The sequence below is a fragment of the Lycium barbarum genome, chromosome 4 (genome assembly GCF_019175385.1).
Source record: "Lycium barbarum isolate Lr01 chromosome 4, ASM1917538v2, whole genome shotgun sequence".
NCBI lineage: Eukaryota > Viridiplantae > Streptophyta > Magnoliopsida > Solanales > Solanaceae > Lycium > Lycium barbarum.
In genome coordinates, this window is record NC_083340.1 from 6,728,539 (window position 1) to 6,747,305 (window position 18,767).

Genomic DNA, 18,767 nt, shown 5'->3' on the forward strand with positions numbered 1-18,767 from the left:
CCATAAAATAGTACAACATAATCACAATAATTAGTTGTAATAAATTTTTATAGCGAGATAAAAGAGTTATAGTATGTATCTAGATGTGTTTTCTAAGAGATTTCTACATTATGATAATATAAATGCTTACATAAACACATTCTTATATGATACCCTAAAATCAAATGTTCATCGATACTTGATGAGTATTTTACAGACATATTTGTAAGTTTCAAATATAATTTGAATAAATAGTAATTCTATCTAATAAACTTTGATTAAGTAATTATATCGAATTTATAATACAAACTTCACTAAACCTCATTCAAGTTCATCTCGACTAAGTGCTTCGAGAATTATTATTTGACCCGAACCTATACAATCGGGATAATTCATTTATCGATCTAGTGTAATTAGCAGGGGCGGAGCTAGCTTATCTATTGCAGGTCCAAACCCAGTAGCTTTGTCCAAATTCTATATTCGTATTAAAAAATTTATTAAATATGTACAAATTATTAATTTAGAACCCAATAACTTTAAAGACAAGAATTCTGAATGTATAAATTTGAATCCTGGCTCCACCTCTGGTAATTAGGTGTTGATCGTTTTATTTGATTTAATTTCACATGGTCTTATTGTAAGTTTCAAATATAATTTAAATAAATAGTTAGATTATATCTAATTAAATTTAATTGAGTACTTATATTGGATTTAAATAAAACATCACTAAGGCTCGCTCAAACTTCATTATGAACTAGTGCTTCAAGAATTATTATTTAAACTTAGGCCTCTATTATTGAAACAATACCTTACACAGATTTAATGTAATTAGACATTTATGTATAGTTCGATTTAATTTAATTTTACGGAATCTTACTTGTATTTGTAAGTTTTAAATATAATTTATTGTCTAAATATCTTAGCCCAACTCAAGCTTCTTCTTGATCTAGTGCTTCGAGAGTCATGCGTATGCAAACCCGTGCAATTTAGTAACAAATCTATCGGGACAATAACTTTATTATTTGCTACTAGTTCAATTACTTAATAACTATTGAAAATTTAGTGATAATTAGCTATATTAGGGATTAATAATTAATATAGCTAATATAGAAGTGAATATATATAATAATTTATACCAAATAAGTCAGATGTGGTCATGGTTTGGTTAAAAATCGATCCAAATTAAAAATCGTACCAAATTAATTTTATTTTGGTTTGGTTTTTAATTAAATTATAAAGCACGATAATAATTGGTTTGATTTGGTTTTATCAAACAAAATAAATTATATATATATATATATATATATATATAGACACACACACAATATATTAATTTTTATAAATAATGTTGAATACTATGTATACTTTTTCATGAAAATTTTATCTAACTCTAATAGATTAATTGACATTACACAATAGTAATTTCAAATTCAATTATTCAAAGAAACAACTATGACACCTATATCTTTTTGTATTTCTTATAAATCTTATATATGGATTTAAGACATTTTTCTTCATAATCCAAGAAAATTTGAAGCCACCAAAATAAAAGGTTAATAAAGGATTATAAGTTGAAAAAGAATGAATTCCTTTTTAAAGGTAGGAAAAAAATGAAAGAGAGAAATACTATTAGGTTTCTTAAAACAGAAAAAATCTAAACAACCGATGGATGTGAATTATATTTGGTTTGGTGTGGTTTGATTTTAATAATTAAAAAAAGACTAAATTAATTTGATTTTGATTTGAGCCAAGAACCTACCCAAAACCGAACCATGAACACCTCATGAAATAACTATTAACCTCAAACAATGTTCAATGATTAACAAGTTATAAACTAAAACGGATAAATTTAATTACAATACATCTAATTACAATGTAATTAAGAAAAACTCTACCTAACCTTTTTTTATTGGTTTGGATTATTATAACTTAGGAGGGAAGCATGATGACTTCATAGTTTCCCTCTAATGACGAAATTAATATGAAAAACAAAGTTGTCCTTGAATTTGAGAAGAAGACGTGATTGTCAACACAAAGAACAAAAACCAAAAATTCCCTCCAATTTATTTCCCCCTAAATCACATCTTTCTTTTCCTATTAAAGATATTAGACAGCCAAACCCTAAAACAATAAGCACTCAAAAGGAAGCAAGAGAAAAAAAAAAAAAAAAAAAAAAAAAAAAAAAAGGGTGCCGTCATGTTCCCCATCTCAATACCTTGTTTCAACTTTTTTTTTTCTCAAGCCATAGCTAAGGTAAACTTTATATCTTTTTTTGTCGCTTGCTTTTCCCCTTATTATTTAAACAAGGTTTCTTTTTGTCTTGTGAGATGCATGAAACATTACGTTCTTATAAATCTTTTTTTACTTCTTCTCTCATTCACAATTTTGATTTAATTTTTTTTACTCAATTATAAAAATGTCATTTACAACAACAAAACTTTGCTCTTGAACTGTATGTCTTTTATTTATTTAATTATAATTCTTATGTATTTTTCAGAAATATTTTTCTTTATGAATAATAATGGCTTGATAAATTACATTACCAAAAGATTGTGATATTTTTATGAGTACTTATCTCAGAGAAAATAGTGATAGAAGTAATCCGTCAGAAGAGGTGAACGAAATAGTTATGGAAGTACACAAATTTGCGAATACAACAGGTACTCTATATCTTTTATTGATCTTTTTCACTTCTATCATTATTCTTACTTGTCATTATCTATTTGATCTTAGGTTTCAACACCGAGAAAAGAAAAATTAAAAACCCTACACGGTGCATCTAATAATTAACTTGCAGAAGGAACAAAAGGAAAGAAGTTAAAAGGAAGCTAAGGAATAAATTGAAGAAATGAGGTATGAAACTGATAAAGTTTAATTTTCTATACGAATATTTTATTATATCATTTTCTTATTTATTTTTATTTGTTATTGCAGCTTGTGGAGGAGATGAGGAGTGACGAAAGCATCAAAATCGAAGGGGGCATGAATAATTATTTTTTCTCTTCTAAAAATATCTTGATATGTTTGAATTTCATTAATATTGTTGAATCTTTGTTAAGTTTTTTTTTCTTCTAAAATATTATATTTATTACACAATTGAAGATAGTCTGTTACAATTGTCTATTAAATTCAAGTCAAAGATAAATTCTCAGCTACATTTATGGATTGCCGTGGCTAACAATATTTGTACCAAACATTTTCATTAGTAGCTATGAAAATATTGAATTGGTAGCTAAACATACATATATTAGCTACACAAATGAGAACATGATTTCATTTCCATAGCAACTGGAAAAAAATATTTTGCTGCAATTTATTTATCTCTTGTGACAAAAAAGTTATGAAATCTTAGCTATGGGATTTGAATTTGTAGCTAGATATATACTCCTATAATTGCCACGTATGAAGAACATGACTATAATTTTTATTTCCGTAGCAAATGAAGATTTTTTTAGCTAATTCCTATACATTTCATGGTTAAAGGTATGAACTTTTAGCTACAGAATAAAAGTATTTGTGACAAATACGTTAATTCATAGCTATGATTTTTTTAATTCGTAGCTAAATATGAGTACTATTGCCACGAGATTAAGCTATAGAAATAGCCATAAAATTTGAGTTTGGGTGGCAAACAAATTAAATCTTTTGCTACAATAGAACACTTCGTGGCTACAATATGAAGATAACTATAAATTCTATTCGTCGTAGAAAAAGGATAAAATCACTTGCTCTAAGTATGTTTTTCGTGGCAGGAATTTTTACCATCGCAGCTACAACAAAAAAATATTTCGTAGCAATAAGTGTAAGTCCTTGGCCACGGACCATGTAAAGTTTGTAGCTAACTTTTAGCTACGCTACATTTTGCTACGAATGCTACGGAAAGAAATATTGTGTCTAAAGTGTTTAGCTGCGAATTTTTTTATATTTAGCTACGGCATATCTTTTAGCAATATATGCCTTGTGTTGTAGTGTACGCAGACCTTACCCCTACCTTAGGTAGAGAGGCTGTTTCCGGAAGACCCTCGGCTCAAGAAAAGGCATAGAAAAGGTTAGATATGGGCAAACAGTTCAAAGCAATTTCAATACATCGTTAATATAAAAAAAAAATACAAAATGATATCTATTGATAAGTCTCCCTAAAATATAGATTTTTAGTCTTGAAAATAAGACATATTATCTGTTATAACAGATTAACATGACCTGATAATATTTTTCCTAGCAAATAGATTCTCCCAATTTTTTGAATTGGGGTACATTTGGAGAAAGGTCCGTGAAACCATTAAAGTGGCTCACTATATTAAATTGAGCGTACAACACATGGATCTTCTTCTTACTAAATAGTTATTTGCTTAGATGTGAGGATTTAATGATACCAAACATATGTCTTAAAACTATAGATCAGTAGACAAGTATCTAGAGTGGATACTTTTTGAGTATAAATCTATAGAGAAGAGCAAATATTAATATTCCTGATCTTAATTTAAAGTATGTCATCGACTCAACTACTATTATGGTGTATAAATGGCTTGCTTGGATATTTTTTATCTATGAATTTTATCTTGTTAGGCACGTAAAATATACATGAGATCTGGAGTTAATACTTCTAGTGGAAACAGGAATCCAACATAATATAATTATAATGACACTTGAAGAAATTAAAAAAAGAAAGATAGTGAAAATCTCGTGAACAAACAAAAATCAACTTTTAGTTGAATATAGTATCTAATTAAGTAATATTAAGACTTGGTTGTGTTGGTTAAACTATTTAGGTCGTTGGGAAATTCATGATCTTATATGTGTTATTAATATAAGCATTTTTTCATTATTTAAGAATCTGTGCACCAATTAGGAATTAATCAAATTGGATATGTGTTTCACATAAAACAAAACTCTGTCTCTATGTCCCTAAAACAGTTTGATATTTATTGTAAGGTAGTAATCAAATTTATGAAAAATTCGGAAACGTACTGTTGCTTTGACCTTTGCGAATTTAATTAAACGAAAAATCATAAATACAATTAAAAGATAAAATTTAGACCCTTTGAATTGTTTAAAGGAATGATAAACACTATTGTAAGTATAAAGCAATTAGATAGACAAGGGATAAATTTGGATCTGTCCATATTCATCCGTCGTAATAAATGCATGAGTTTAACTAGACAATCATTAGTCGCGGGGGGCGGGGGGGGGGGGGGGGAGGGGGGTGGGAGAGGAATGTATATTCAAGACAAAAGCAATCGATGGGGCTTTTCATAGATTGATAGGTAAACAAAGAACAAATTTAATCAATGTAATCCCTAATAAATACTCCCTCCCATCTTTTTAATATGTTACTTTAGCAAAACAATTTGGGCCAAAATATTTGCAAAGAGAGTTGTTAAATTGTCACACCAATTTGACCCAAATTTGGCCGCACTTATGTAAAAATCACCATAACCTCTTTTGTACAATTTTAAATTAAGATAAACTTTGAGAAGAAAAAATAGAAATGACATTAAGTAAACATAAATTATTAAATTTGATCTAAATAGTCATATGAATTTACTCCATTTGAGCCATTGTGGCTATTGTTCTAGAATATTAGACAAGATTATCTTTTTTCAACTATAATTATTAGATGCGGAGCCAGGATTCGAAGCTTGTGGGTTCGGGATTCTAATTCTTTAAAGTTACTGGATTTTTAATTAATTATTTGTATATATTTGATAAAAAATTTAATACAAATATATGATTTAGACAAAAGTTACTGGGTTCGGCCGAACCCACACCCAAATGGCTGGCTCCACCCTTGATATGGCTCCTCCCTTGATAACTATACTCCAAAAAGACACTCATACTCATTAGGAAGGGATAATGACAAATTAATCAAATACTATTATAATTAATATCATTAAATGATTTTTTGAAGAGTGTATAAGTCAAAATATTGGAGGGTGTAACAACATTTAATTTAATTTAATTTAGGGATCCAACCATATCTTTATCAATCTATATATTGCAGGCCATCTCAGAGCTGTTGTGAAATTTGATGGAATTGCCATAACCCGTTTATCGAGATTAATGAAGCATTAATCACTCATTAATTGCCAAAGTGGCATATTCTTGGAGTTCAAGTGTGACAGCGCTGACAATAATTTTATAATTTGTAGATAGGATTGAACCTTGTGGCCTTAACCAAACTAATACTACTAATAATTTATTAAGCTAAGTGATAATTGCATTGATTCCAAACAGATGGCCACCAGTCACATGCATTCAGTTTTGTCGCTTTCTTAATTTTAAAGAATTAACATTTCATTAAACAATTATTATTTTCTGTTAATCTCAAAAACCCATAACTAAGTTTTCAGGAAAGATAAGTACACCACAAAGCAGAAATTTTGGTGCCTTTCACATGGACTAGGCTCATCACTTTTGTTTGTTCCTCCTTTACCAACTGGTCCAGCCATCCCACTTGTGAACCTCCAAAGGATGAAGTGTTTAAATATTATGCTGTCATTGTGTAAAAAAATTTATATAATCAGATCAATTATAAGATAATATTATAAGTAGATTTTTATAAGGAAAATATCCAAATTTATCTCTGAATCTTATAAAATGGACCAAATATGCTCTCATTTAACAATTGAGGTCAAATGTTATAAGATTAGTCTAAATATATGTCCTTGTATACTAACGGTAGGAGCTTTTCAACATATGAAACTTTTTTACAAGTAACAACAACGACAAACAAGTGATTTTATAAGTGGGGTCTGAAGAGGATAAAGTCTACGCATATCTTAACCCTACCTAATAGAGATAGAAAGGTTGTTTCTAGAAGACCCTCGGCTCGAGTGCAGCAAAACATTATAGTTATGAAAGAGGAAATACATACAACAGTAAATAAAACATAGCAACTAATGAGGAAAACATTACAGAGCATTCAAAAAAATAATAGTAACAACAAGAAGATAGTTCGATAACTGAAAAACAATAAAAAAACATACAGTGAAAGATATCAAAAAGCAAGAAACTACGTGAAAAAGGTTGTTTTACAAGTGAAAACAATAAGTTGTCCTTGAATTATGTTACATAGTCCGTTTTGCCCCTACAGATTGTCAGTAATTGATAATTACCTGATAAAAATGATAACCAACATACTATAATAGGTTATATTGTCAGCAATGGCGGAGCTAGCCTTGTTCAATGTAGTCAATAGAAACCTTTTTGTCAGAAAATTTAGAAACATAAATATTGTATACGGTAGAAATCGGATATGAGGCGAACCGGTGGAACGAGGAACCAGAGGAAGGAATGAGAATGTGAGGGATACTATTCGCCCTTGACCGGGGCAATGCTTGGGCCGGTGCTGGGCAAGGGCACCGACAGGTCTGCCTTCGACGTTGTCGTAGTGGCCAAGCCCGGTGACCCGAGCATCCAAGCCCGATGACCCGAGCATTCATGGCCGTTTGTCCGAGTAGCCGTTGGTCCGTGTGGCCGTTACATGCGGGCCACGCGCCAGTAGCGTCCTGCCGCAGTCAACCACCTACCATGCGTGTGTCAGACGGCGCCGTCAGTCTAATCCCACCAAATCCGTGCAGAGCTGTCCTTGCTATTATTATTTTATTGTTTCCCATTGTATGAGACCCTTGGAGGTGACACTATAAATAGGGCATATCTTCCTCCTTTGTGGGGGTTGGTTCCTTTTACTTTCCAAGAACACTTATAATAGAAGAATTCACATATCCAATCTCTCTCAATATTTGATTCGGCCAAGGCCGTTTGTTTCCATTATTATTGTGTTTCTTACATCAAGTGTTTCCCATTGCTATCATAACAAATCGTCATCAGTAGCCGTTTCATTAAAGAGCTTTCACATACACATTTTCTCTATCTAACATACATCAAGATCCAAGCACATATCCTATATCCGCATACAAATTTAATTGATTATCCGATTCCGAGGTAAACAAATATGACAATTTTTTTTTTACGTATACTATATGTTGAATCACTCTTACTTCTTCGTGCGTTTACTTCTTTATCTTTTGTATCCGCTCATTAAATTTTTTAACTCCTGATGTCAGTTGTTAGACATAACTTAAATGAAAAAGAAGAAAAAGGAGAAGTTATGTGGTGCTATTGAAAGTTTCTAAAGTCACTTCTCTACCTTCTTGAAGACCTCAAATGTGCATGTGCATGAGCTTCCTTGTCGTCTTATGGTTACAACTTGCCTTTAGGGAAGTTTATGCCATAGTATATACTTTCACCTAGTGCTAATACTTTCACCATCTTAAAGAAAAACTGTGTCAATTTAATTTGCAGCTTGCGCTAATACTGAACTGTCAACTATGGTGTGTGCAATGAATGAGTCCACATGACAACAAATTGGAGTCCCGTTGTTCGAGCTATATACGTTGAGCGCTGTATATGTTTATGCGAAAATTAAATATAAATAAAATTAGATATATATATATATATATATATATATATATATTTCATACTCACTCTGTCACTCAAAATTTATAGCGTCCAAATTCTAAATCTATGTGTGCATGAGCAAAGGCTTAGTTAACTATATCTCTGGTAAAGTGTTCAATTGAATCTTATTTGCTGAAAAGGTTCACTCTGCAAAAAAGATGAAAACAATATATATGTATATATACTATTGAATTTTCTTAGCATAAATATCTTAGGTGGAAATTAACTATCAAATAGTCAAGTTCAGGGGCTAATTAAGACTATTGAGTTTAGTAGGGTCTGAATAAATCATGTCAAGTTTGAGGAGATTTTTAGGTATTCTGTCTATTCTTTTTTGGGCAAAGGTGCAAATATATCCCTCAACTTTGCGATTTAGAGCAGATATACCCATTGTTATAAAAGTGATGTATATATACCCTGTCGTGATAAAATGGTGTAAATATACCCCTGCCGTTACAAAATGATGCAAATATCTGTAACTTCAAATTCCGCCAGTGGGGCATTGGATGAAAGGGACGTTGGGGGTATGGTATCTGTAATCAATTACAAATCCAATTGAGAAGCCACTGGATCTCTTAGAAATGAAGCATTGGATGATGGAGTTGGATTATGACTCTGTAAGTTGACATGAGAATCATTCATCAATATAAGCAACAAGATATATGGGGACCAAAAATTACCCAGCGAAGGGAGTGAGCCGACAAAGAGCATCTTTACTTACATAGGTTATCTCCCAAAAGAGGTCATGCGAGGAAAAAACATGGGAAAAAAAAAAAAGAATTCTATTACCTACTGATTCACTACTAATACATCAAAATTGGGGACCAAAAAGAAGAAAGACTCGAAGCTAAACTAAAATAGGGAATGCGCAAAAAACTGTTAGTCATGTTTTCTTTAAGCCCAATCAAACAATTGGAGTGAAAGAGGAATGCTCGTGGCCTGGCAGCACCTAATTGTGTCAGCGCTACCTTGCGTCTTTTCTTTCGACGCTCTGCACGTATGCACGCTCTCTCATATTTAACCACTCAAACCTTGTACGGATCTATTAATTTAGTTGATTGACTACCTAAACTTTCATTTTGTTGGTGAGGGTTCGAATTCCCACATTGTAGTCCCCTCCCTCATTTTCCCTTCCCCCTATGTAATAAAAAATAATTAAAAAAAAAACTCAAGCCTTGTCCATTATGCCTTTGCAGCCTACATATATAGCTCACCCACCTTTGGAGTAAATGAGGCGGATTCAAAATTTAAATTATCTTGTATATATAAGGTAGATTTTCTGTGTTTATATACATATATAAATTTTGAATACTGCAAACAAATACAAAAGGTTAGCTCAAGTGTTTTTTTTTTTTTTTTTTTTGATGAAGTAAGATGTTGTCATTGATATAGGGCAACTGGAAGGTCCCATAATACATAAGTAAAAGCCTTAGCTCAAGTGGTTTAGGGTGTTCAAAATTCTCTCAATCGTCTAAGGATTGATTACTAGGGACAACATTATTTTTATGTTTAGCTTTTATTGTTTTTTTCGAACCCCTTAAGTGAAAATCCTGAATCCACCAACATTAGTCATTTACCTTACCCCAGTGTTGAAAATGTGAAATTATAATCATGGGATTATAATAATTTAACATTAAATAATGATGAGATTATTTAATAAATTAGTTTTACCGGTAGATGTTTGGTTCATTGAATTAAAAATGGGATATATAGGGTCTATATAATACTATGAATCATATTTTTGGTTTAAACTTCAGTAACTGGGATGAACTTTTATTTTCAGGTTTAACTTTGTCTTTCTTAAAAGGTATTAGAAGAAAAACTTCGGAGAAGGACAAATGTATCGACAAATGTATCATTTTGTTATTTATCCCGAAATTAGTAACGTGATATTGTAACCCACATATAGAAGGTGCTGTAAAAATACTAACACGAGAGTGGTATAAATAATTCCGGAATTGTTAATTTTGGAATAAAAAATTGTACATAACATGGGATAAAATAATTAATGTGCAGTTTATCTCGAAAATATAAGCCCTTGTCCACTAACCAAACGACGCATAAGGAGTCGTTTTTTTTACACTGTAATAGTGTTAGAATATATTGTAGAGATTGTTAATGCGGTGAATAATAATGCATGAATTGTCAATAAAATTACTCTTAGTTTGATACTTATGTTTGTTCAAATTAAAAAAAAAAAAAAAAGGGACAAGCAGATGATCCAATAAATCTAGTTAGTATTTTTGCGACAACTTTTTAGAAGTAAAGAAATCGTACATAATTGACAGTGTTTGAATATGGTGGTTATCTGATTATCTTGTTTTGATAGATGAATTCGTTACCTTAGGTGTTGGTGATTATCTAAAATATTAAGAGTTTCTGTCTCTTGTATGGAACCAGGTACTTTTAAGTTCGCCAATTGACTTCAGTAGTTTGTGTTGAATTTATTTATCTTATATATAAAACAATCGAACATTACTTCGTTTTGATTACAATATCAACCTAGAAGCTTCTTTATTATGCATGGTCAAAGTATAACCATAACTCGCTGGCGAAGAGATGAGTGGATTTATCATGTAAAGTAATAGATTTATAGTAACTAGTTAAGTGATCCAAACATTATTAGCCAGCTAGCATAATGTCTTTGAATATTTTTTTTGTTCTTACTATATATAGCAACTGAAGCGTGTTGGAAAAAGAAATTTGTGGACTCTTTCTGGTTTTATAGTATATAGGATATGCAACTTGATAGTGATCATAGGCTCTGTTGATGCTCTTAAGCATAAAAGAACATTTATCAATGAAACTAGATCTATTGCCCTCTTAAAGTTTATGTGACAAATAAAGAAAGTAAAAACCATGGGTTCATGTTATATTCGGGTTGTGTAAATTTTTTTTACATCATCAATGAATTATAACTCGTGACAGCGGGTTATTAATTTTTATCAAAAGATTTACCTTTAATCATCCAATACTCCATAAGTGACTTGATTATACAAATAGTTTTACACCATCAATATACAAAGTCGAATTACAATTTTTCCTCTGTGAGTGGGATGAATGCTACAAGACTAGATGATATGACTAGATATGATTAGGAAAGTAACCAACTGCGTTCAAAACCGGACCATCGATCTGGCCCAAGTTTTTTTTTTTTTTTTTTTTGATCTTATACCATCAATATTCGAATTATTAAGCTCGACTTATATACCTGGATTTGTTAAGTAGGGTTCATTAAATCAAAAGCGTTCCTTATCATGCATTTTCTCTATTGCAGGGTTTGAACTAGGAATATGATTTCAGAATTTTTGACCGAAATAATTCATTATATAAATTAATTAACGAATAATACATTTTTTTGAAACTTTACAAAACTAGTATAAACGTATTTCCCAGTAACGTATTATACATTATTTTATTTAAAAAAATCCTACGGACAAAAACTAACGGCTGACGGAGCAAACGGATATATAAAATGTTATTGTCAGTAACGTTTTTATAATTAGTTATTGTGAGTTACGTATTACTGCTAATACGTTACTAACAGTAACGACTTATACGTGACTTTATTATGTCTTCACTTTTTGATATCACTAAATAAGTGTTTCCTGAGTACATCTACATACCTTTTAATATTTCTTTCCCTGTGAGGCTGTGACTTTATTATGTCTCTCAACCTTTTCTCTATGCTATAACACTTCATTCATAATGAAAGGCTACTAGAAATTCTATTATTCAGGTATGAATTGGCAGTGAGCCAATGACGGATGCAACATGTAAGCATCGGGTTTATCTAAACCTAATACTTTTAATGTGGGTATAAATTTATGTGTAAAATTTAATTAAATTGCATTAAATGAGTATGAACCAATGTTTTAAAATTACAATGGGTTTAATATATTAAGAACTTTAAATATTGAACCAATAAAATTTATATCCATAATCCAGCGGACCTTATGGCTAACTATATGATCTTTTGCTCTTATTCCCAGCTCTGTCAAATGATCAGGCGACACTACTAGAAAGTAGAATTTTGAGGGACTTTTCGTAAAAAAAATTATCATAATCGTACTCGTGGTAATTGTTTTCAATGGACTTTCAACGGAAACGTCGTCTGATATTCTGATAATTTTAGTCATATAAAGTATCTACATATCTGAAAAATCAAACTAATCGCCGTTATCGTACAAAGAACATAACTGAACACGGATCTTGATTTTATGAAAAGGGTCCGTGTTTAAAAAGCAATAGGTGACTAGGTCATGTCGCAAAAGTTAATTGGATGGATTTTTACTAGCTTATAAGGTAAATACGTGTAAAAGGAAGACCCGTACCTTATTTAATTACTCATTTTCCATATAATAATTATATCAATTATCTTACGGAAAGATACGAGATTAAAACTTAATGCTCTAGATATTTTTCGTGTCATATATAAGAATCTAAATTTAAATTAGGGAGATTATATTAATTGGTGCTGTTAAGTCTAAGTATGTTAGGCCGACCATAACATATGTATGAACACATGAAGCTCAATAATAGAATTCAGACTTGATTATCGCAGATGTATTAGGAAACACGTATTAGTGATATCAATAAGGGAAGACATAATAAAGTCACGTATAAGGCGTTGCTGTTAGTAACGTATTAGCCTTAATACGTAACTCACAGTAACAAATTATAAAAATGTTACTGCAGTAACGTTTTATATATCCATTTGCTCCGTCAGCCGTTAGTTTTTGTCCGTTAAATTTTTTAATAAAATAATGTCTAATACGGTACTGAGAAATACGTTTATACTAGTTGTGTAAAATTTCAATAAAATGTATTATTTTCGTTAATCGATTTAAATAATGGATTATTTCGGTCAAAAATTCTATGATTTCAGGACGCTATCTTTTTTGTGTCTCTTGAGTCTTGTCATCCTACCTGGATGTAGGCTTGGAAAATATGATTCCGCAAAATCAAGTAGTTTTGGTGTCGTAGATGTATATACTTCCTCCGTTTCATGTTAAGTGTCACCTTAGTAAAAAAACACACATATTAAGAAATCAATAATGCAATGTGAAGTTTACTAAATTACCCCTATATAATAAAAATAAATTACTTTTTCCTCTTGATTAGAGTATGCACAAGTAGTAATACTTTTGACATTTGGAATCCAACAATACCAAGTTACTATGTGGCTTTTTCAATCATCATTTAGATATTACTAACTTGTCAGTTTTTGTCTAAGGGTAGAGTTGGAAAAACTAGTCAATTTTTGTCTTGGTTTCCTAAGGTGACACTTATTATGAGATAATTTTTTTAGCTAAGATGATACATATTATAAAACGGAGGAAGTATATATATTAAAAGTTTACCAGTTATTTATTAAAGTTAAATTCAGAACACAATTACTAATTCATGAATGCATATCATCATGGTCTAGTAACAGAATGATCCTCCATCCCTGCGAAGATCGTTGACTAACTTTGATGTCCAAATTGAGAAGCAATACGAGGGGGGAAAGGCAAGAGTTGAAGTTCAAAGAATAGACTCATGGGATCCCCCGGGGCGGGGGGGTTGACACGTGTCAGCCTTATAGGAATCTATGTAGACCCCATTATGGACACAAAACTGAGAAATATTAAAAGAGGTAAAGATAAGAGGGTTGCAGAAGACATGGTGCATGTGGTTCTTGGAAAAATTGAAAACTTGACCAGCTAGCCCATCCAAAAACCAAACATATATTTGCACGCGTTCTTCAATCTTATAACAGTCCCCAATTTAATTTCGCCAGCTATTAACATTATTAGCCTTGTTCATCTTGTTACTCTTAGTCTATCACTCTCAGCCATCTTCATCTCCATCAGTTATTTACTCCTCCAATTTTATGAGTGTTTGATTTAACAAGAATTCTTTTAAAAAAAGTGAAATTTCTAATCTAACATGTCATAAACATATACTTATTATAAAATGAGAATTTTACAATAAAATGTTATCTAAATAAGAAAATAGGGGTGTATCTTGAGGGTTAGATATGGATTCACCTGAATCCAGTAGATTTGCCCAAATCATGTTTATATATTTACAAAATCTACTAAATTTCTATAAATATTTGACTATGAATCAAGTATTATTATAACATTAACTTGAGGATTGTTGTAAGAAGCCATAGATCCATTTGTATAAGGAAATATGACATTTATGCCAAACAAATTGAGACAAAAGGAGTAGTTTCATTCACTCCGACGCCTAGCTACAAGGAGAACCAGAGAAAGAAAAAGAATCACTTCCACAATCTCTGTTCTTATGCTTTGTGATTTTACTAATTATTGGAAGAGAAAAAAAAAAGACGGAACAAATGGAAAACCAGTTAGCAACAAATATGAAGATCAGTACATTTCATGAAAAAGCGGGTTTAGGACGATTGTGATTTCAATTGAATTCATTGGCCTCTGCAAGACTCTATTGATTATAATTTTCAATTCGCCAATGATTTGATACTATTGTGTAAGAAGTTGTGAAACAAGAAGTAATATAATATGCTCACGAAAAGGAAAATAAGAAAACCTTAACCAATCAAATATGAGTATATTGAGTATGTGAAGAGAAGAAAATACTTTTCCCCCCCTTTCATGGTCAAAGGAAAAGAAAAAAATTGCATTGATTGAGACAGCCCAAACAAATGATAAAAAAGATTAAATATATGCATGATGGGTGGATGGGTTCTTCCTATGTTAAATATAAAAAAATAAAAATTCTCATTGATTCCCTTATAAGAGAATACAGAGGACCCATCCACCGCCCAAAGTCAAAAACCAAAAAGAAAAAAATTTATAAAAAAACCACTGCCCCATATGAATCTCTCATTTCTCTAGCTGGGTGTGTACATGGCCGGGTTGGTTCAGAGTTGTTAAATATCAAATCAAATCAAATGCGTTGGGTTTTTAAATTTATAAACCAAATTAATAAAATTCGGGTTTTTCAATTTCGGGTTATTCGATTTTTTCGAGTTTTTCCGAAAAAGTCTTCATACAAAACATATGACTTTTACTTCAAATATTTCTTTAGTCCTAGTATGATACAACTATATAACTAAGGTGTTTCTTAAGAAATAATACAAAATGTGAGATGGGTGATGACATCCTATTAAAATATTCAACAAAAAAGATAATAAAATCTGTTAAAATAAGTGTTGCTAATTAATAAGCCATAAAGAAAATGACTTTAATCTAAATACTAAGTTATGCTAAAATAAGTACGGCTAATAAGTATTAATTACATGACAAAGAAAAAAATTAAGTTATGTATTTTTACGCTCTAAACTAATTATGCAAAACTAAAGAATAGATATCTAACATTACTGTCATTCCTAGTGTTAGAATTGAATTTCTTTTGTTAGCATTAGTGTTGAGTTGGTTTTGATTTGGACTTTATTTGAATTACTAACATCCATGGGATAGAAAACTTATTAACATTCAAAATTCTAAGTTCAAGCTTAGAATAATATGATAAAAGACAAAAAACTATATAAAAAATTGGGAAATATTTAAAAATTACATTACAAATTAATATTTTTATGTATAAAATATTTTAAGAATCGAACACACTTAATGTCGGGTCGGTTTGGTTCGATTTGACTTTTTTCAGCTAAGACCAAACCAAACCAATTATGGTCGGGTTTTTTCTTTCAACGCCAAACCAAGTCAAACCAAACCATTAGTCGGATTTCTTTCTCAGTTTGACTCGATTTATCGATTTAGTGCGATTTGTCGGTTTGCTTTGTACAGCCCTATCTCTAGCTAAAATCAACTTTTTAGCTAACCCTAACTCAAAGTAGCTACTATCTAAATAGTCTTTTTCAAGAAAAGAAAAAAACAACTATCTCCAAGATTATTCACTTGTTCTCATAACAAGAAGATCATCATAGTATGATGATGAAGAGTTTTTGTGAGAGTAGTGAGAATTGGTGAATTCATTTGAGAATTCTTGGTGGATGACACCAAAAACCCCACTTAAAATTCTCTTTTTATGATGAAGACTATGAGTACCTTGATCCAATAAACGACACTGCCCCTTTCCTCAAAAAAAGCCACAAAGCAGGAAAGAGAAAAAACAAAATATGACCAACAACCCAAAGTCTACCCCCCTTCTTTTTTTAAGTTTCTCTCTTCCCCACTATCTATCTTTACAAATCATTACAACCCTTATTCCCCTCTCCTTACTTAGCTTAGTTTTCTTTTGCTTCCATTTTTTCTTGGCTTCAAGCTAATTTCCATCTCAAGAAAGTAGTAGAATTGAAGTTAAAGAATCTACATGGATCAAGTGAACCATTCACTCCCTCCTCCTTTCCACACTAGAGATTTCAACTTGCATCAATTCCATCAAACCTCAGAAGATGAACAAAGTGGGACAAGTGGTCTCAACATGTCCGGCCAGAAGCGAGATCGCGATGACAACAACAACAACAATAACAACGAAAATTCAAACGGTGGGGAATCAAAAGACGGATTAGGCATGACAGGTACTGAATTGCCTGACTGACTCGTCTGAAAGTTTAAGTTGCTATAGAGAGTTTATACATATGTTTGTATACTTAATTATGTTTCATACGAATGTTTAAGCTTCTACAACAAATCTCTCTCTATATATGTTTTATTTACTTAATTATATCTTCAACGAATAGGAAATTCTGGAGAAGGAGAGATCACTAGAAGACCTAGAGGAAGACCAGCTGGATCCAAGAACAAACCTAAGCCACCAATCATCATAACTAGAGACAGTGCAAATGCTCTTAGAACGCATGTGATGGAAATTGCTGATGGTTGTGATATTATGGAGAGCATATCAAATTTTGCAAGGAGAAAACAAAGGGGGGTTTGTATTATGAGTGGGACTGGTATCGTTACTAATGTTAATTTGAGACAACCAGCTGCACCAGGTGCAATTGTAACATTACATGGTAGATTTGAGATTTTATCCTTAGCCGGATCATTTCTTCCACCACCAGCACCTCCAGCAGCTTCAGGCTTGACTATATATTTAGCTGGTGGACAAGGTCAAGTTGTTGGTGGTAGTGTTGTAGGTGCACTTATGGCATCTGGACCAGTTGTGATTATGGCTGCTTCGTTTAGCAATGCTGCTTATGAAAGACTTCCGTTAGAAGAAGATGATCAAAATCTGCTTCCAGTTCCAGGAGGAGGGTCACTAGGATCTCCTCCTGGAAATGTCGGAGGACCAGGACAACAACAACAGCAACAACAACAACAATTGATGGCGGACCCATCTCTATTTCATGGGATGCCACCGAATCTTCTCAACTCCATTCAATTACCTTCTGAACCCTATTGGGCAACCGGCAGACCTTCATTCTAACTAGCTGGCTCTTTCAACGACATTTGACAAAATTGAAACGATACAGAGAAGATTAACATGGCCCCTGACTAGTTGAAATTCAGAAAAGGGGTAATTATTTTCTCTTGATTTACTTGTTTAATTAGCTTAAACTCTTGGTCTCTCTCCTTTCTCATCAAGAACACTTGGAGATGATTTTTGGGAAAGGGTTTTTCGAGTTGTTGACTATTTGAAGTTTCTTCATAATTCTTTCCTTTCAATTACTTCACACTTTTTGAGTTTAGTTTTTTGCATTTTCAGCTAGGGTTTTGGATTGTGATAATGAATTTGATTATGATATGATCATGATGTGGCTGTAATTTGAATCAAATGAAGTTAACTTTGTAAATTCAATGTTTTCCTGATGATGTCTATTTTAATTTCATGATGATAAATTCTTGGCACTCCCTATGAAACTGATTACTTCAACTCTTCCCATGATTTTCTTGAAAAAGCCCATGACTGTATATATGAGATTCGTTTGATTGGAAAAGGACATCATTATTCCATAATCATGATAACATAATTGTAACGATGATATTAACAATGTTTTTCTTGATAATAGTAGTAGTATTAAATATAACCTTACTGCATAGAAGTTAAGTCTTGTTCATTTATGAGGGGTTGGTAGCGAACTATTGACGACAAAATTAGGAGAGGGTATGGGCCGCATTATACTCCCAAGTTTAATTCTAGCATTTTCTTTTTTCCCAAAAAAATAGATTTTTTTTTATTTTATTTGCCTCACTTCTTCAAGAATAATTAGGGTTTTATGGTATGAAGAAGGAGACATGAATTACATCTGGATTGCACGTGCATCAGTTACTGAACAAAGTTCTTTTTCGAGGCAAAAACAAAGCATAACGTCTAGTGTTATACAGTCTGGTCTACTCTGTACTAAACTCACAGTCTTTGCTGCAATTCATTCCCTCTTTCATAATTTTAGGAAC

The 18,767-nt window shown here is 31.7% G+C and overlaps 1 protein-coding gene and 1 pseudogene across 1 annotated transcript; both read left to right on the top strand.

Moving 5' to 3' along the window:
• The first annotated feature begins 16,560 nt into the window (after nt 1-16,560).
• On the top strand, nt 16,561-18,182 carry LOC132638124 (AT-hook motif nuclear-localized protein 22-like). The gene is made up of 2 exons (XM_060355102.1): nt 16,561-16,948; nt 17,111-18,182. Exons 1-2 carry the CDS (start codon nt 16,741-16,743, stop codon nt 17,797-17,799), a joined length of 897 nt encoding a protein of 298 aa, XP_060211085.1. The 5' UTR covers nt 16,561-16,740; the 3' UTR covers nt 17,800-18,182.
• LOC132638870 (U6 spliceosomal RNA) lies at nt 17,807-17,902 on the top strand (annotated as a pseudogene).
• Nucleotides 18,183-18,767: the final 585 nt, after the last annotated feature.

Coding starts and splice junctions, on each gene's coding strand:
- LOC132638124 (XM_060355102.1), top strand. CDS start 16,741: ATGGATCAAGTGAACCATTCACTCCCTCCTCCTTTCCACACTAGAGAT. Junction 16,949..17,110: donor AGACGGATTAGGCATGACAG/GTACTGAATTGC, acceptor TTCAACGAATAG/GAAATTCTGGAGAAGGAGAG.